The 20,290-nt window shown below is 41.9% G+C and overlaps 2 protein-coding genes across 4 annotated transcripts in view; both read left to right on the forward strand.

The window, feature by feature from the left end:
• The first annotated feature begins 956 nt into the window (after window positions 1-956).
• On the forward strand, window positions 957-12,435 carry EXOSC3 (exosome component 3). The gene is made up of 4 exons (XM_053309463.1): window positions 957-1,383; window positions 7,222-7,371; window positions 9,395-9,546; window positions 11,956-12,435. The coding sequence occupies exons 1-4, from the start codon at window positions 1,096-1,098 to the stop codon at window positions 12,155-12,157; spliced, it is 792 nt and encodes a 263-aa protein (XP_053165438.1). The 5' UTR covers window positions 957-1,095; the 3' UTR covers window positions 12,158-12,435.
• A 6,029-nt stretch (window positions 12,436-18,464) lies between these two features.
• PRXL2A (peroxiredoxin like 2A) overlaps window positions 18,465-20,290 on the forward strand; it is a 41,598-nt gene continuing 39,772 nt past the window's right edge. Inside the window, exon 1 of one of the 3 annotated variants that reach the window (XM_053309470.1) lies at window positions 18,465-18,645. The gene's annotated coding sequence lies outside the window, so the exon portion shown is untranslated. Of the gene's footprint in view, window positions 18,646-19,168; window positions 19,318-20,290 lie in introns of those variants that run through there. The other 2 variants (XM_053309474.1, XM_053309472.1) reach the window with 2 other exon arrangements.

A 20,290-nucleotide genomic window follows, 5' to 3' on the forward strand; every position in this document is an offset into this window, starting at 1 on the left:
CATAATTTAAGTGTTTTTGCAATGTCACTTCCTCCATTGCAAAGACTGCTAAATTTTAGTCAAGCCACAGACTTGTGACACAAGACACTTTTACACATGGGCATTACTGACTTGTCAGTTTGTCATACTGTGCCTCAGGACTCCTAATCTCTAATTCTGTGCCTTGGCGGTGGAGACTTAACAATTTCTTTGGCCGGTGGGAGACTAGGGTTCTTTTTTAAGACTGCCCCACTTTTGGTGGGTAAAAGTGAGCTTCTCATAGGAAACAGAAATCAAGGACTTTCTTCTACCCTATGATTTCATGCCTGTTGGCATCACCCCACCCCCCAAAGTAGAAGCAAAGGCAGTACAGAAACGCAAGCTAAACTGCAAGTTATTTCAATTTCAGATCTTGTGTATAAATCAGCATCTTTCAGTTACACTTCTCCGCCTTTTGCTTCTCAGCCCTTTGGCTGAGATCAAGGGTAGTAGAGCAGCTACATTTTTAAAAACTGCATCGTAAATACAGATATAGTCCAGTAAGTTATTCTCTCTACATGTGGGTGGGAGGCTTCTGCGTGGAACTGAACGAGTCTCAGGGAGTAATTAATGTAAGTAACTGAGGGACTAAGGTGCTGGTAACTGAAACTAGCTTTAGCCCCATCTCTAGCACGCGGTTATGTACAATGTATATATGCAGAGCTGTTGTAGAGCGTTCTCAGCCACAACGCCTCCATCAACCCATATGAATACTGTCATAACATCTGACAGGGGGGAAAATTGAAAAATTCATTTTGTTTTTACACGAAATTAAACTATAGAGTTAGAAAGACGAAGAACTTCTTTCTTTGCTGCTGCCTTTTGTTTGGGGAAAGTTGTGGTGATGATGGAAATGCGCTGCTGCCCAATCGCAGCCACGCGAAATTCCTAGGTGCCTCTAAAATGGGCAGCCCTCACTTCAAGCACCGAGAGAAAACGCATGCAACTGGTGTGAACCCAGAAGGCCATTCTCAAGTTAAGGAGGTGGATTACTCTAGAAATTCGTGTCTCTATGACAGGATATGCGAAAGAGAGTTTCTTCTGCGCAAGTCCAAGCACGGCGCCCCTAAAGGAAACATGGTGGCTGCCGTGACGTGCTTAGCTGAGGAGCGGGTAGGCCAAGTGGTGCTGCCGGGCGACGCACTACTTCTCCCCGCGCAGCCGGAGGTGGACGGCGAGCGGCTCCGTCTGGCCACCAGCGGCCCTCAGAAAGGGCGGCTGGTTTGTGGGCCAGGACTGAGGCGCGGCGGGGACGGGCTTCTGGTCACCAAGTGTGGGCAGCTGCGCTATCGGGCCCCCGGAGGGCAGGCAGGGAGCGGAAGTGGCTCCGGCGGAACCTACTGGGTGGACTCTCAGCAGAGGCGGGTAAGCACGAGGGGCGGGAGAGAGGGAGGAAGGGGCTGCCCATGCGTGGTGGTGGAGGTGGGACTGAACAATGATTGGCACATTACGGCTTCTAGACGAGTTGCCCGCACTGGTTGAACTTGAAGCTGTTACTGGAGACTCTCCCTACCCATCCACCCCCACAAACACCATATTAGGCCTTTATAGTATCCAAAATTGCTTTAGAGGGTTTGCTACCCTAATAGTTTCCCCGTCTCGCTGAGGGATTCTCAACGTTGGGCCCCCAGATGTTATTAGACTTCAGCTCCCATAATCCCCAACCAAAGGCCACTGGGGCTGGGGATTATGGGAGTTGAAGTCCAAGAACATCTGGGGGCCCAACGTTGAGGATTCTTTTAATTTAGCATGGCTAAGAAGACTGTGTTGTTGCCTGTTACTGCTGGGATTTTCAATATCTCATACGGTTGAGCTTTACATAAGAATAGTCACTGACTATACATCTTGTATATCGTGGCTCCTTGGTATCTTTGTACACCACTTTTCCTTCTACGTTTATATAGATGCATATTCATCCATTCTTGCTCCAAGAGACTAGCTTGACTTTCCCTCTTGGCCAAATAATTGTAGCGGAGTGTAACAGTGTGGAAATGGAAGTTTGTTATGTTTATTGAGCAAAGTTCATTAAACTGGGCTGGTGGCCCAGTCTGGTCCCAGCTTCTTCCACCAGGGTATTCTGTAGAGTGGCAGGTGAGGGAACGTGGGTGGGGAGGTGGAATGGCTGTGGTCTATAAGGATAACATCTCCCTTACCAGGGTCCCTGTCGAGGTATCTGACCATATTGAATATGTGTACCTAAGTTTGGGGACCAGGGATAGATTGGGATTTCTGTTGGTGTGCCAATTGCCCTGCTTCCCAGCGGAATCCCTTACTGAGCTCACGGACTTGGTCGCAGAACTTGCATTGGAGTCTCCCAGACTTTTGGTGCTGGGGGACTTCAATGTTCATTTCGGGACCAATTTGTCTGGGGCAGCTCAGGAGTTCATAGCGGCCATGACAACTATGGGCCTATCCCAAGTGGTCTCCGGACCAACGCACATTGCAGGTCACACACTTGATTTGGTCTTTTACTCTGATCAGGGTGGTGTTCCGTGGGTGGGGACTCCTGTGATTTCCCCATTGTCATGGACGGACCACCATCTGGTTAAGGTTAGGCTTACAACCACTTTCCATCTCTGCAGGGGCAAGGGGCCTATTAGAATGGTCCACCAGAAGAGGTTATTGGATCCAATAGGATTTCAAGAAGCCTTGGAGGGATTTAATGTTGGCTCTGCCGGTGATCCTGTTGATGCCGTGGTGCAAAATTGGAATAACATGCTCACCGGGGCAGTAGACATGATTCCTCCTAAGCGTCCCCTCTGACCTGCTTCAAAACAGGCCCCTTGGTATACGGAAGATCTATGGGGGCAGAAGTGGCAAGGTAGGCAACTGGAGCACAAGTGGAGAAAGACTCGACTGCAATCAGACAGATTACGACATAGAGCACATTTAAAGATCTATGCTCAGGCAATATGAGCGGCAAAGAAGTGATTCTTTTCTGCCCGTATTGCATCTGCGAGTTCACGTCCAGTGGAGGAGTTCAGGGTTGTGAGGGGGATAGTATGTGCCCCCCTTCTTTTAATCAGAATTTGGAGCCATCAGTTACCCGCTGTGATGTGTTTAAAGAGTTTTTTGCAGATAAAATATCTTGGATTTGGGCCGACTTAGATGGAGTCTCCACAATGAATTCAATGTCTGAACTGGAGGTGTCCGGCAACTCCTCTTATGTGGTTCGACTAGATCTGTTTCAGTTTGTGACTCCTGAGGACGTGGACAAGCTGATTGGAACAGTGAGGCCTACCACTTGTTCTCTTGACCCTTGTCCAACATGGCTTGTTCTATCTTGCAGGGAGGCTGTTGTAGGAGGCCTGGTAGAAATCATAAATGCTTCTCTGAGGGAGGGCAGGATGCCTCCTTGTCTTAAGGAGACAATTATTAGACCTCTTCTTAAGAAGCCTGTATTAGATCCCTCAGAGTTGAGCAACTATAGGCCTGTTTCCAACCTCCCATGGCTGGGCAAGGTAATTGAGAAGGTGGTGGCCTCTCAGCTCCAGGCGGTCTTGGAGGAAACTGATTATCTAGACCCATTTCAAACTGGTTTTCGGGCGGGCTATGGGGTGGAGACTGCCTTGGTTGGCCTGATGGATGATCTCCAATTGGGAATTGACAAAGGACGTGTGACTTTGTTGGTCCTTTTGGATCTCTCGGCAGCTTTCGATACTATTGACCATAGTATCCTTCTGGAAGGTCTGAGGGTGTTGGGAGTGGGGGCGTTGTTTTACAGTGGCTCTGCTCCTACCTCTTGGACAGATTCCAGATGGTGTCTATTGGAGACTGTTGCTATTCAAAATCTGAGCTTAAGTATGGTGTCCCTCAAGGTTCCATACTTTCTCCAATGCTTTTTAACATCTACATGAAACCGCTGGGAGAGATCATCAGGGGATTTGGAGCTGGGTGTTACCAGTACACTGATGTCAACTTCTTCAGGAGCAGGCATATCCTCTCTAAATTCTTGCCTGGAAGCAGTAATGGGCTGGATGAGGGAGAATAAACTGAAACTGAATCCAGATAAGATGGAGGTACTTATTGTGCGGGGTCAGAACTCTAGAGACGATTTTGATCTCCCTGTTCTATATGGGGTCACACTTCCCCAAAAGGAACAGGTTCGCAGTCTGGGAGTACTTCTGGATCCACACCTCTCCCTGGTTTCTCAGGTTGAGGCAGTGGCCAGGGGTGCTTTCTATCAGCTTTGGCTGATACGCCAGCTGCGTCCGTTTCTTGAGATGAACGACCTCAAAACAGTGGTACATATGTTTGTAACCTCCAGACTTGACTTCTGCAATGAGCTCTATGTGGGGCTTCCTTTGTACGTAGTCTAGAAGCTTCAGTTGGTACAGAACACGGCGTCCAGGTTGGTCTCTGGGTCATCTCGGAGAGACCACATCACTCCTTTGTTGATAGAGTTACACTGGCTGCCAATAGGTTTCCAGGCAAAATACAAAGTGCTTGTCATAACTTATAAAGCCCTAAATGGCTTAGACCCTGGGTATCTAAGAGATTGTTTTCTTCATTATGATCCCCACTGCCCATTGAGGTCGTCCGGAGAGGTCCTTCTCCAGTTGCCGCCAGCTCGGCTGGTGGCCACACGGGGACGGGCTTTCTTGGTTGCTGCCCTGAGACTATGGAATGCGCTCCCTACTGAGATACGATCCTCCCCATCTCTGACAATTTTTAGAAAGCATTTGAAAACCCACCTCTTCATCCAAGCTTTTTCTGTTCTTTAAAATTTTTAAGGTTTTAATTCGTGGCTGATTTTTAAATTGTTAAATTGTTTTAAGTTTTTGTATATATTTTAACTTGTTTTATACTATTGTAAACCGCCCAGAGACGAAAGTTTGGGGTGGTGTACAAATGTAATAATAAATAAATAAATAAATAAAGTTACTAAGATTTATTACTTGACTATTACCAAATCATAAACAACAGTTCTACTCTGAGTGAAAGATCATCCTAACAGAAAAATAACAGTCTCAAGTGTCCATTAAGAAATACAAATTGACCAATCAGTCTACAGAACTGATGATTGACACGGACATTCTAAACTCTACCCCAAGCCTATGCAAAGATCAGTGGCAAGAACAAAGACACATAAATCCCAGCAATAGTGACTATCCTAAGGCCACCTAAGTGTGGCTTAAGACAAATTGATGCTGGTTCTTTCTTAGCCTCCAGCTCATGCTTCCACCTTATTAATACTAGCTCTCTACACAAATGCTCCACTTGATGCTTGAGAATACTTTTAAAACCTGCTCGCTCTTAGCAAAGGTTCATCCAAAGAAGAGAAAACTGAATGTCGTCTTAGTTGCATTTGTAGTATATGTATAGATTTCTGGATGCTCTTTGCTTCTGTACTTGCACTCACTAATGTTAAATAGATTCAGATGAATTGCATATTGGAGGAATAAAAATCATAATGCTTTTTAAACACTTTTATCTGTCCTCCCTCCCCCCAATATTTTAAAGCACTTCGGTTCTAAGTATGAAATGTTGGGCATGTTTGTGATACTAACATAATCCAGTTTTAAATCTGGTAACCTTCTATGGCATAACTTTGTAGATACTAAATTCCTAACCCCTCACAGGATTACAGTTTTCAAACTTTCCTTGGTGATTGTGCAAGTAAATAGCCATGACAAACAGTACAGAGTGTATGTACGCTGGGTGTTAAGGATGTCCTGTTCACATTTCCCTCTCTTAATTAACTTCATTGGTAGGCTAAATCTTCATGTGAAAGGATGCACATTCTTTGGGAAGGAGAAAATCCATTAACCTTTGACAGCTGGAAATGTTATAGGGTGGGGAGAATGGAAATACTGTCTTGTTCTTCTAGTGTGTATTTTATGTAAGTAAATAAGGTCAGAAGCATTTGAGCTGCTTTTTGGTGAACCTGTCATAGGTCTGCTTGGTTCTGCTATTTCTGAGGCTAGCTTAAGTGTGCTTTATTTTCCATGTTTACTTATTTTGGGGCATTCAAAGTACACTCCAAGCAGCATAAACTAAAATGCAAATATTCAGAACAGTTTAAAAAACAGTAAGAGAAGATTTTGTGCCTTACCTTGCCTTGGAGAAGTAGAGAGCCTAATGTCATTGAAACAAATCTCCCTCTTGAATCTCCAGCATCCAGGAGTGTGAATACTCCGTTATGGCAGAACTATGGAAATTCTTGAGTCGTGGGCAGAGGCATCAGATGTAGAGGCACCTGGGCCACCATTCCAGCCCTGAAATGGATGATTATGTCCTGTATCTTATGGTTAACTAGTTCATCACAATCCATTATGACCATTAGCAGGTGGTCATGTCACTAGGACCCAACCATAAGTTTCACTGGGAGAGATTTAAGGACATATAAAATTACCTATTGAATTCAGTGGGTTTTGAAAGGGGGAACAATCTTTCTTTCCTCTATTACAATATGGCAAATTCTTTGTGGAGCTGCCTTTTCATTCAGTACATTTATTTTTGCTTGGAACATCCATGTTGTAAGCCTTTCTCTTTGTCCCTCTGATCTTAAACAGTGCTGCTTTTCAGATTCCATGTGATGATGAAACAATAAAATCCTAGAAGTGCTTTTGTTCTATTTTGGGTTTCTGGCAGCTTCCTTTAGATAATGGTTCACAACTATTATATTTTTCTACTGTTGCCTTGCCCCTTCAACCAGGAATTTTCTTTAATTTTGATGGTCTAAGATAGATAAATTTTATTTCAGTCATTGACCAGTAAAAGAGTAAAGTTACATCAACTCAGAACGAATTTTACAGACAATATAACAAAACTTAGCCATTCTGCAAATAATCTCCTTATTAGCATTTGCTAATAAAAATTTAAATAAAAGTAATTTGATGGTCTAACATAATTCTGTAAAACTGCTTTATCATTTTTTACATATCCTTATTACATCAACACTGCCCACAGATGTTTTTGGTTAATAGCACAATATCTTAATAATCCAATTTAATGCATGCATTTCACATTGCAGTTCAAATGCTGTTGTTGCTAAAGAGCAAGTATCTTTAGTCAGGAATGCTGCATATGTAGTAGTGTTGTATATCCTTCAGTACTGGGGCTTAATAATGATGGATTGGGTTTGAGAACACTGCTATACAGTATTGGTGTTCCTTTTTGGAGGAGAAAGTAGTATGGATATTAACAAAAACAAAATCCTGTGTCTCGTTTTAACTTGTACTACGGTGTTTTCATTACCAGTATGTCCCAGTCAAGGGAGATCATGTGATAGGCATAATGACTGCCAAAGCTGGGGACATATTCAAAGTGGATGTTGGAGGAAGTGAGCAAGCTTCTCTTTCCTACTTGGCGTTTGAAGGTGCAACCAAAAGGAACCGGCCAAATGTGCAGGTAACGCATCTGAAATATGATAGTCAGAATTGATTTTCCTAAAGCTCAAGTTGAGGAGTAATGTTGATTCCATCCCTCTTTTCCTTAGTCACGAGGTCTTGTAAGACTAGACATGCCTACACAAAGAGATCGCGTACACCTTGAGCAAAGAGCTTAATTCCTGCTCCAGTTGTCAGTTCTTGACATGTGTTCTCCTTCTTTTAGTAGAGGCATGTAGTAACAAACTGTACGCTTCATGCTTTGATAACTAGGAGTAACAGGAATAGAATCCAATTTTGTTGCCTTTTGGGGTGTGTCTTTTAAAATAGATATATCTTATTGCTGTCAGTTTACCATTATCTAGTTCTCTAAGGAGGCTTTCAAACATATTCGAATTGTTTTTAGTAACAGAAGGGGCAGTCTCACGCCCTTGCTCCTACTAAAGAGGCCTGCTCTGCCAGATCACTACCCCCTGGCATCTCCCTCCAGTGTTCCCTCTAACAGGGATTCCCAGATGTTGCTGACTACAACTCTCAAGATTCCCCAGCTGCAGTGGCTTTTGCTTGGGGATTCTGGGAGTTGTAGTCAACAACGTCTGGGAATCCCTGTTAGAGGGAACACTCTCCCTCCAGCAGTTCCTCATGGGGGACAGCAGGGCAAAGTGTAAGCCATCACCAGAGCACTTGCTTTAGTGGAGCAGATTACAGTGTCTGGGTCAGGGCTACCACTGCCACACAGTTCCTTGTAAAGGCAGCTGGCTTGAGAGCATGGGAAGACATTCATAAGAAACCCTTATTGATCAGGAAGGGCTTCCACCTTAGGCTCTTTGTGTTATGATCTCTTATAGAATTCTGTTTATATATCCTGTAATTTTAAATGCATTTAGAATTAGTGCATTTTAAATAAACATTTCAGTACCATTTGTATCCATGCATTATTGTGGCTTGCTAATATGAGAACTGGAAAGTCTAAGAGTAGAAGGAAAGCTTGTGTACCAACTAACATTCATTTTGCCGTCCCTAAAATTTTCTCCCAAGACAAAAGGTAACTGAGCAGTAAGGATATCACTCTTAACACTCAGATCTGAAGTAAAATTACTGTGATGTAAAACTTCACAATGTACTCTTTACTAAATATTATACAGCTGAGCTCTCACATTGCTTATGGATGATAGAACCTGATTAGTTAACTGTTCAAACAAGGCTGTGCAACTGGAGACCCAAGGGCTGTACACCTCTTCATCCCAAGACACACATCTCCTAATATGAATCTCTCTTAGGTTCTCCCGTGTAAGCCCGTGTATGGGCAAATGCTCTTTAACTCCCTCCTTCCCTATATTAAAGGTAACAAAAAACTTTGGAAGAGTGCAGAGGTGAGTTGAAGAATGTTTTCTGTGGCTCAGACAGGAGAGAGTCTGTTGGCAATGCTGTTGACCTTCAGTTCAAAAAACAGAGTCCCTGTGAAACATTTATCTTGCGTTCTGCTGTAACCTGTGGGCTTGGAATGGCTAACTGGTTCCCCTCCTCACCCAGCCAGTGCTGATACTCCTGTCACAATTTAAAGGATTAATGATTTATTTATTTATTTAGCATATTTTATACCGCCCAAAATGCAAGTTTTGGTGAATAAGAGGCCAAATGAAATAAAAAATGATATTTTAAAAAATCAGTTTGGAAGAAGAGCTCAATCTGAAGTGTAGAAATGACAGTGTCTCTAGAACTCTGCCAGGTAGATGTTGGCTCACCTCCCAATCTGCCAGACAATTCCTGAAATCTTACTTTTCCTTGAGCAGCAGCTGCTGTCGTGACGCTTGGTAGTGACACTTGGGAAAAGTGCTGGGCTGGGTAGGGGACAGTCCTAAGTGTATTATCCACCAAGAATAGCTGATTATAAAGATGAATAAACATTGAGGCAAAACTGATTGCCTTTTGTGGCTATTTCTTAAAATATTCTGCATATTTCAAGGGCAATACTGGATAGCTATCATAACAGCATTTCATGGGATAGTTCTGGGTGTCTCTTATATTACTTTATTTTTCCTTAGGTGGGAGACCTTATTTATGGCCAGCTCATAGTGGCTAATAAAGACATGGAACCTGAGATGGTCTGTATAGACAGCAGTGGCCGAGCAAATGGCATGGGAATAATAGGACAAGATGGCTTCTTATTTAAGGTGTCGTTAGGACTAGTCAGAAAGTAAGTGTGTGTAAAAATTTTAATTTATTTTAATTTTATTTTAACATTTATATCCCACTCTTCCTCCAAGGAGCCCGGAGTAGTGTACTACATACTTGAGTTTCTCCTCACAACAACCCTGTGAAGTAGGTTAGGCTGAGAGAGAAGTGACTGGCCCGGAGTCACCCAGCAAGTCTCATGGCTGAATGGGGATTTGAACTCGGATCTATCTTTCTAACTACTTAAACTTGAAAATAATTAATAATTTATTTGCTTCATGTCCTTCTCTAGACTAGATCACACAAGCAGCAGATATGATGGTGAATTTGAACCAGGATTAGTACCATTTCCCCACATTAATTCCATACTAAGGTTAACATTACTGGAAAAAGGTAGCCTAGTTGAAGGCCAAGGACTTGTAGCAAATGGCACCTCAATGAATGGTTCCGCAAAAGTGGTTGTTGGAGAAAGATTTGCTCCAAGTTGCCTGTTTTAGAGATTAAATGCTTAATGTCATGCAGAAACTTCAATTACAGCTGTGCCTCATTATCCACAAGGGTTCAGTTCCTGCATATTACTGCAAGTAACGAAACCACAGATAATGAGTAATTGAGTCTATGGGATTGCGGGGGTTAGGTTCCTAGACAACAAAAAGCACACACACACACACACACACACACACAAACCCCACAAAAAGAGGCCAAATAGTCCCCTACCATGCTCTACGGGCCTTCAGAAGTCCAAAGATGGTCTCCCCCCCCCCAGTTCCAAAGTCCCTAAAATTAGGCCAAAAGGGATGTGTGTGTTTTTTTAAAACAAATGAGCCACAAAATAGCTCTTCCACAAAAAGGCGGCCAGAAATGACCACCAAGGCCAACTGCGCATATGCGGAATTAACCCTTCCCACCCAGTGTATGCCAAGGTCAGGTGTTAATTAATTACCAATTGCAGGTGTCAGGTCTGCGTATAGGGAGGTTTTGCTGTAATCATGAATTTACCCACACATCTCTGTGGAACACGAACCTCTGTTCCTCTAACAGAGGGCAGTGTCTACTCTTAAGAGGAGGCACAGTTAGCTGTTTTAACAGAAAGATACATCCATAGGTACATGCTTCAGAACATGCTTTAGAAAGCAATGGCTCTGCCAAATTATAAAATGAGTTTGGAGCTACAATATGCACCCCTTGGTTCTTCTGAGTATGTAAATTCATTAAGCTCTTTCTTTGGGCCACCCATCTACACTTGCAACCCTCTCATCTCTTGTATGCTTGTTTCCATGAAACTTTAAAACTAAAGAAGCTTGGTCTAGTGGGAGCTCCTACCCCATGGAAGCTGGTCAGTCACCAACTCGTGCTTTCAGTTGAGGTTTATGACAAAGATTATTCCCATATTGTACTTCTTTAAACTTGGTGGTGGTGGGGAAATCACAAGATTGAGTGCTTCCCTAAAAAAAACATGTAATGCACATAAACTAACCCCACACAACTGATGTAAAACACACATAGTGAGGTCGTTCACCCAATCAAAAATTGTGTTCTACCTGGGTTTGGAAGCTGTGTGTGCTCCCAATTTTTGGTTGTGCGGAAGCAAGGTAGGAGGAAAACCTGGGTAGCTTTTCCTCCTAGTTGGCTTCAACACAAATCTGGGAGCGCACAGAGCTCCCAAACCTGGGTAGAGCACAGTTTTTTGTTGTGTGAATGTCCTCAGTGAATCTGAAAATACCTGGTTTTTTAATGCCTAAAATTACATTAATACTTCAAGGAAAGGGCAAGATTTTTAACCTTTTTTGACATTTGTAGGATGTATTTTATATAAAAGAGGACTTTTATCATGCTATTCTACCCCACAAACACACCTTCATTCTAAAGTACTACTGACTGGGAATAGTTTTGCTTCATTTCTGTATTTGTGTTCTGGTGCATAGATACCAGGTGCAGTCGTAGGGATGTGCCCGAACTGGCTCAGGTGGGTGGGGCAGGGATTGGGTTGTTTGAAAACCAGGTAAGCAGATCCTTGCCTGCTCCTCCGCCACCCCACCACTTTTCTGGGCATGGTACTCGTTTTCCAAAAGGCCGCGTTTGGTTGCAGTGGCCCTGCTCCCAGCAGCCTGTGTGTGGCCGCTGCACATGCACAGAAACTGATTCCCGCCCTGACAAATTGGGTTGGATGTGGTCGCCCAAGCCAGTTTGGTGCTTCCTTAAGAAGTCGCCGAACCAGTTCGGGCACATCCCTAGTGCAGAGATAGTGGGCTTCTGAATTTTTGATTACAATTACACTTTTTCAGCAACAGACTTTGTTTAAAAAACAACAGAAATCCAGCTGCTACATGAATTTAGAATGAGGGTTTAAATATTTTGAAATATGAAGTGTTTACCAGAGCCATGCATTGATTTTTATTTCTTTCTTTTAACCTTTTTATTTTGGTTTCAGACTCCTGGCTCCAGGCTGTGAAATCATTCAGGATTTGGGACAACTTTACCCATTTGAGTTGGTGTTGGGAATGAATGGAAGAATATGGGTAAAAGCCAAAACAATTCAACAAACTCTAATTGTGGCAAATGTCCTGGAAGCATGTGAGCACATGACTGCAGAACAAAGGAAACAAGCAGTTGCTAAACTGTTAGACAGCTGATGAGAAGAAGAAAAATGACTTTACATTTTATGTTCTAGATAGAAATCATAGATTACAAACACAAATAAAATTTTATTTTTTATATTTAAGATGATAAAATTTTAGTTCACTGATTTTTTTCCTTTTAGGCCTTGTCATGTGGCAGGTTGTGTTGGTTAACATTCTGAGCATCAAACTCCATGTTTTGTAGTAGAATTTTTCTAAAGACCTCTGTAATGCTGACTTAATCAAGTGCCTTTGCTTTTACTCTGAAACAAAGGGAAGTTTTGTTTCTCTCATCCATGTTGTTTTAGCCTTCTGTTGGCTACTTTCACTGATGTACAGCCCAGTCCTATGCATGATTGCTCAGAAATAAATCCATGAGTTCAGTGGAGCTTAAATCCAGATGTGTGCATAGGGTTAAGCACATCTTGCTGAACAACTTCTATGAAGTTGTCAAAAATAAGGAAACTGGCTTCTGTCAAAGGAAATGATCCAGATAAAAGAGATGCCTTCATGAACACAATGGTTTTGTTTCACATTACAAGAGAAACTAACCGTTGAGGCAATGTTTAGTCTTGGCTACTGTACATGCACTTGCATAGACTGTGGGAGAAGCCCACATTGGGCTATTTAAAGTCTTTCTACTTAGGCTGGTCTGGTCTCCTTTAAATGCTAAGGCTACTCAGTGTGAATTGCAGTATGACTTGGAACATTGGTAAGTGGTGGTGTACAGCTGGGAGTGACTGCAGAACTACTCTAGCACCGAGCTGTATAATGTGGTGGGTAGGATTAACGTGGCGAGAATGGTTTGAAGGGGGGAAAATGAAAAGGCCTCAAAGCCCTCTTTAGGGATCACACAAGAAAATTACGAAACCATGCATTCCCAGTGCTTTCTGTACAATATGTTCCCAATGTCAAAGTTGCTTTCTTGGTAATATCTACTACCCCTTTCTCAGAGAGTGTGTTCCAGTAAAGTTGGATTTCTGACATTGGAAATCCCTGCCCCCAGCATGGGGCAACTGTCCCTGGTAGTGTGGTGTTGGTGGTGGCCCTTTAACTGCCCACCTCACCCTGGCACAGGGGTGGCTGGGCAGTGCAGTGATTCTAAGGAGCTTTGGCGGGCGAGCGGAAAGTGATGCAGGGCAGCCTAGGATGCTTGTGCAGCTGCTAGGCAGCACAAAGCACACAGTGCAACTCTTTCTTCAACTGAATGCAAGACATGCCTTGCTGCCAGCAGACTGTCTGATGGTTCTGTTGCAAGAGCCAGCCAGATTCATCTGGGAAGCTTAGAAGGAGGGAATGAAGACATCGGCTTCTGCTTGTTGTGGGCCCTTAATATTCCATTGCTTTACTTCAGTCTGCAAGTACAGATACATTTTCTGGTTCTTAAAAGGGATCTTCAATATAGTATTAAATTTAGACATTTTATAAAGGTATCTATGTTCTGCTCTTCACCAGGCCAGCAACAATGACATGAAAAGAATTCAACTGTTGCATAAAACCCAAGAATAAAACACTAAAAAAGCAGTATAATGCATCATTATTGGGAGCCTGACAAAAAACAAACCCAGTTGAGGCTTATAAAGGCTTTGGCAGAATTAACAAAATGGTGGGTGTAGGTACCCTTGTGGAAAGTTCTTTGGCAAGAACTTTCCACAAGTGTGGTGCCACAGCTGGCAAGGCCTGTCCCTCGTTGCCATCCACCTAGGTCAAAAGTGAGGCCCTTCAAGAGATGGTTCTGACAAAAATCTTGGGAGATGGGGTGCCACATGTGGGAAAATAAAATAAATACTACGCCTATTGGCAGCTGTTACATGCATATTTTCTTCCTGAATTGAAGGTTGCAAGCCCATGCACACTTAGTCCTGAGTAATCTTCATTGAACACAGTGGGACTGGCTTATGACTAAACATGGAAAGGCTTGTGTACATCTTCGTAGTGTTTTAAGATCAGTTGCACTTTGAAATTGTGTGGTCTGCTCTTAATCGGCTTCCTTATTTGAGCAGCATAAACAGATTTTCATGCCCTTACCTGTTGAGGGAAATTTCTTCCCTCAACTTGATAATGCCCTCTCTTTCTTAAAGAGCCCCGAGGCCTACTCAGCAAGCACAAAAGCAACATGAGACTGTAATGAGAAAGTTTTGTTGCTAGGAAAAATAATTTTCTTTGTTTTCCTCTCAAATGAAAAAGGAAGAAATGTTGATCCCCCAGGAGCTATGATTTATGATTATGTTATTGCTCATGTAGAGTGAAATTGATGAATGGCACACCATGGAATCTGTTAAGAGGGAAAATAATTCCTTCCTTTTCCTATGTTTCATTTCAGGAGGGTGAGGGGGTCACTGCACATCTTGTGGTGGAGACATTGTAGTCTATGGACCAGAGCTCTAAAAATGGGTTAATCCATACATTTTGAGTGAATAAACTTGGTCTTTTTTTTATTGCTTATATCCTTAGCAGAATTATTAGCCATGATGGCCTTTGATAATGTGTAGCTTTCACCCCACAAAAACCAGCTCATTGTGTTAAAAACAAACTTTAAAGATGCATAATAAGCAACTATGACCATGTGGTGGCCAAACAACTTTACTAATCCAACATTTTCTATATAAAGTAACAGCTATAAATGGGCAAAAAAAGTTTCCTTGTGGCAATATTTATTATTTTGTTAATATTTTAAAACCATTAATCTACAGGAAACACTCAAAATATTTCTGTAAAAAATTGTAGGAAACTGCAACTGTTTTCAAGTAAAGTTCTTATAGTTAATGATAAAAGTCATTGCCATCATCTGTTTCAAAGTCCTCATCTTCAGCAGCTTGGTTGTCATATTGCTCAATATGGCATATTGCCCTGTGTGTCAAACCAGTCTTCATACAAACACACATTACCACAGCACAAGAATGTTGTGAAATTCTTTCACCGTGCACATTTACCATGCTAATTATCAAGGTTTATTTGGGAAACCTGCCTGATTCCGATGGAAGAATAGTAAGAGGTACCTTACTTAATGGTCAGTGGATGGCTGGGAAACCAAGTCCTGATTCAGTTCTTGAACTGTTGCCCTGCATGTGCAAACAGTCTTGTGCTGTGTACACTTGTATTTGTATGAAGAATGGTTTGACATGCACAGCAATATGCCATATAGAGCAATGTGACAACCATGCTGCTGAAGATGAGGATGACTTTGAACCAGGCAGATGAAGGCAATGACTTCTATAATTAGCTACAAAAACTTTAGTCCTTGTAGTCTGCCATCTGAAGGCTCTGGGCGATGTACAACCAACTCATCTCCCCCGAAAAAAAACTAAAAAACAAACAACATTTAAAACAATTGACAATTTGCTGTCTCACATAACACTATAAAACAAATTTTAAAAGTTCAAAACCATTAAAGACCAATTGTCATTTATCATATTTCTATACCGCCTGATATGTACATCTCTAGGCGGTGTACAATATTTAAAATATTTAACAGTCACAGATTAAAATACATGACAATAAAAACAATAGATTAAAGTAGATATTAAAACAAGTTTTTAAAATTATAAAAAATTCTAATTAAAAGCCTGTGAAAACAGGAGAGTCTTGAGGTTCTTCCTGAAAACATACAGAGAAGGAGCTGCTCTTATTTCAGTAGGGAAGCATATTCCAAACCTGGGAGCGGAGGAATCTGCGAGGATCCCACCGTTTCCCATGATCAGCCTAACCCAGGCTGGTTGTGAGAACAGCCTCCCTATGTTAAGTCATGGTTTACATTACATGTAGAAGAAGAACTGAGGAGAGTAAGTCAAGGTTTTTAATAATTTAAAAACCTTGGAAAGCCAGACCAAACAAGTACTTGGGGCTCTCTTGCATATGCCTGTGAACGAAGGTATCACAAGGTAATGACTGACTATATTTGTAGCATGGTGCTTACATATGCTGTGGAGGCTTTACCCCATGTGTGTAAAAAACAAACCCTTGGGTAGTGCACTGCCATGTTGAACTCTGTCACATAAGCTCTCAGAGATGCTTGACACTATTTTGCAGGGTACATTTGCCAAGACTGTACACTAAGGCTGGTAGCTGATGTGGAGTGGTGGGGGACCGGGTTGACCTGCTCTGATGCCTTTAACAAGGTCTTTAGATACAGACGTTTCACGCTATGGAGAAAAACATTGCTTGCTAATGTCTGTGTCATTAAAAGACATAGCTACAGGGCCAGCTGAAATGTCGACAGTTTCACTGCATACCTGCATGTTGTGCAAATAAACCAACCAAATAAATGGAGCCTAAATATCTCTTCCTTACTTGGGTGATTGCCAGCTCTGAGGCAGGTGGGCTGCCTAGATGCAGCAGGGACCACATTCTACACTATGGCCAAACCAGATTCTCTAGACACTATGCAAAGAAAAGGCATTGGCACATACTCAGAGGTGCTTTTTCCTTAAGGTCTGTTTTTAGGAATATACTCAGAGGCACTCCACCTTGGGTGCTTGTAAACACAAGGTAGCAATTCTAAATTTGCCCTAGACAAGGCTTGCAAATACTGTTGATTTCATATTCCGAAACAGAGGCAAGGGAGGACAGGAATCATGTAGCATAGGGGTGGGGAAACCTAAGGCTTCCAGGAGCTTTTGTTTTGTTTTGGCCAGACCCTTGGGAGCTACCAGCACAAAGCAGCACCTTGGGGAGATGGAGCCAATCACAGAATGGCTGTTTGTACAAAACTTCATATTGACAAAATAAGGGATTTTAACACCAGTGCAACTGAATTCCGGGAGAATGTTACTGCAGGACAGGAAGGGAGCAAGAGAAGCTTCTTGTGAGGGAGAGAAGTTAATGAGAGAGAAAATAAAAGCAACTCTGAGCTTGGAGATTTAAAATGGTAAGGCCATGCCTCACTCAGCCAGCCAATCAGATTTGCAGTACTGGCTAAAAAGGAAGAAAAGGAGAAGCAGGCCCCAAAGCCTGTAAAGTTACTTTAGATAATATATTGGATTTATTCTACTTATTTTGCTATGGTCTGATGACTAAATGCAAATAAAATCTATACTATATTGTTTTAGATAAGCCCGCTACCACTAGCTTCTGAGCTACTTACTTAATGCCTGTCCCTGATGTAGAAGAGGAAATGTTTGACAAGTGCATCTTTTTTCATGGATGGTGAGAAAAGTTGCACTGTCTCAAGTTCTCTCTTTTGTGCACCTATTAAATGTAGTCACTCAACTGGTATAGATGGATCCTATTCACGTTTTGGACCAGTATGGCTTACTCCTGTGTAAGTGTTCCATGGGACTGCTGTCTCTCATAATTGTTAGTATGCAATGTCGCTAATTGTATATATTATCTGTTTCATTTTATTTATTTAAAATTATTAGGGTTACCAAATGCAAATGACAGGATCTTGTGCCTGCCTTTAAACAGAAATGGGAATTTCAGAACAGGCTGCCTTTCCTTCTTTGGCATGATCAGCTGCAGATACGAGAGTTCCTGTTCTGTAGATGGACTATTAAGGACAGGTCTCTCATCCTTAGCATCTGGTTAGCCTGATTGATTGACTGACTGACTGATTAAGTGCCATCAAGTCGGTGTTGACTCTTAGCAAACACATAGATTCTTTCCAGGATGATCTGTCTTCAACTTGGCCTTTAAGGTCCCTCAGTGGTTAGCCTACTTTAAGCAAAATCAAATGGCCAGATTTTCCCTGCAATGCATCATTTCAGCCTATTGGTGGGGGGCATGATATGTTTGCTCACCCATATTGCTTTTAAAACCCTGCATGTAGAAAATTAGAATGCAAGGAAAGATTAAGCTTTCTTCTTCTTAACCTATTATTTTCCCTATTTGCAATGCTATTTTAATGTGAGCATTCAAACATATAATCCCCCCAACTGAAGCCTCAGAGAAGCTGGTTCTTAAACTTATAACAATTTCAAGTAGCCACATTGATCCATTAAAAAAAACCCCCAAGAACATTAGAATAATACCTATATTAGAACCAATTAAAAATCGCAGACTGAAGTGCAGCAAGCTTTCGAGTTTCCCACCAGCCCTTCTTCTGTCTGACTGTTAAGCAAACAACAAAAATGAAGAGAGCAAGGGGAGAAAGGCTGAGAAAAATGACTGCGGAGTGCAAGGCTGTGTGGTTTTTAACAGTCTTAAAGGTGGTGTGCAAAAGGCTTTATGCGGAATTGCTTAGATAATATATGGAGCAGCAAAGGCGTATACAGTCAGCTATTCAATGCGCTAAAAAGAACCGTCTCTCTTCCTGTGACTCGATGTATTATGGATCGATTTGTCAGCCTGAGCTTAGAAAGGATTTTTCTGCTTTCTACTATAAGAACTGGTTTCTGCTTGCGGTTAGCTTAGCTGAGTGGTGCAGGTGAGGTTGGTTCTTCTGCAGCAAAGCTCTGCAGCTGCAGGTAAGGACAGGTTGGGTTCTGGAGGTGGAAAGCATCTGACTTTACGCATCAACTGTGACATGGTGAGCCAGCAGGAGCATCTCTAGTAACTACTCCAGTGTGAGTACCTATGATCTCCTTATTACCCGCAGCCATACAACATGCTATCTTGTAGCAGAAATTCGAGCCTGCACGCCTTACCGAAAAACGCGCAAGCAGAGCAAGCAAATAACCTGGTCCCACTTGCTGGACCTTGGAGAACAGGCACTTTTCACATTGTCAAGAGCCGGTTTTATTATCCTAATCAGTCAGTATGTTTGCAAATCAAAAATCAGTAGGCTTTATTTTTTTTAAAAGTGTATTTCTTTATACTATATAACAAAGATGATTTATATTTATGTATTTATCATATGTATATATACATCTCTAGGTGGTGTACACAATCCAAATTACAATATAAACATTAAAAAACAAACCCACTTTCACAAAATAAAAACAATTCAGAATGAAACAACTAAAATACTTTCACAGGATAAAAATGAAATGATTTAAAAATTTAAAAGCCTGGGAAAACAGGTGTGTTAGGGGTCTTTTAACAAGCAATCAGAGGTGGTGAAGCTCTTATATTTACAGGGAGTGCATTCCAAAGCCCTGGGGCAGCCACATTGGAGGAGAAGCTGTATAGCAGTGTAGGTAACTTCTGAGCTAGCTGTCTTGGAAAGCATTAACTCTTTACTGCTTTGAGTATTTTTACATAGAAAAGCAGTTTATGAGTAGGTTCATTCTTTGGAGGTAAGCAGAGTTCAAATGAAATATTCCATTTTGACAGACTTGTGATTAAGGATGTAGATCCAATGAAATGGAGTTACCATTTCAGTCACTGCTAATTCTTGCCAAACAGAACACAAAACCTGATGGACTGTTTTTGATGGCATTTGTTGAATGGTAAAGCAGCAGTAAGTTCTAAGAAGAGTGTTGAGAACTGACTAGAAAATTGCCAGCTGCATCTGCCCCTGTGTCTTTAGTTGCAACTTGATAAAACATAGATGTTGACAGTCATGCAGATTAATGTTCTAATCCACGATTTCTGAATGTCAAGTGAGTCTTAAATGCCTGCAGCAGCGACAGGATGCATAGTTGGCAACTCATCTTAAAAACCCTTGGGCTGATTTAGAGTATATCCTATTGGTCCTTCCCACAACATGCAGGACATGAACGCCCATGTCCTACTCCTTCTCTTCCCATGCTCTCCTGCAGCCTCATGGTGGGTTTCCCGCTGCTTCCTGTGTAGCTATGAGACTGCAGGAGTATGCGCGAGAAGAGGGAGTAGAATATACATGCTTGCATTTCCCATAAGAATGGTCTCTCTCTCTCTCTCCACACTATGCATAATTTTATAGACTTCTTATCATATCTCCCCTTAGTCATCTTTTCACCCTAAATTAAAAGGGTACCTCATTGCATGGTAGATGGAACCAGTTGGGCTTATCATCTAAATTGGCCCCTTATCGTGATTTTCTTTGTGAACGTTTTGGGATAGGGCACCATTTTATTCATTTTGCTACATAAACTGCTTTGATAACACTTTTTGTTGGAAAGCATTATATGAATATTCTTATAGTCACTGTGAAGTTTATCAACACAGGTCAAAAAAAAATTGCCCTTTATTTTGAAGCAAAGTGATCTGTGCCTTTAGCATATCTGCCTAATACGTTGGCCCATTTAACTGTCCATAAATGTACACAGATGATATGTAAATAATGTA

The sequence above is a fragment of the Hemicordylus capensis genome, chromosome 3, assembly GCF_027244095.1.
Source record: "Hemicordylus capensis ecotype Gifberg chromosome 3, rHemCap1.1.pri, whole genome shotgun sequence".
NCBI lineage: Eukaryota > Metazoa > Chordata > Lepidosauria > Squamata > Cordylidae > Hemicordylus > Hemicordylus capensis.

Bases quoted from the DNA above. Each gene is read 5' to 3' on its own strand.
- EXOSC3 (XM_053309463.1), top strand. From the start codon at position 1,096: ATGGTGGCTGCCGTGACGTGCTTAGCTGAGGAGCGGGTAGGCCAAGTG. The intron at 7,372-9,394 runs GTAACGCATCTG...ATTTTTCCTTAG, and splicing joins GGAACCGGCCAAATGTGCAG to GTGGGAGACCTTATTTATGG. The intron at 9,547-11,955 runs GTAAGTGTGTGT...TTTTGGTTTCAG, and splicing joins TCGTTAGGACTAGTCAGAAA to ACTCCTGGCTCCAGGCTGTG.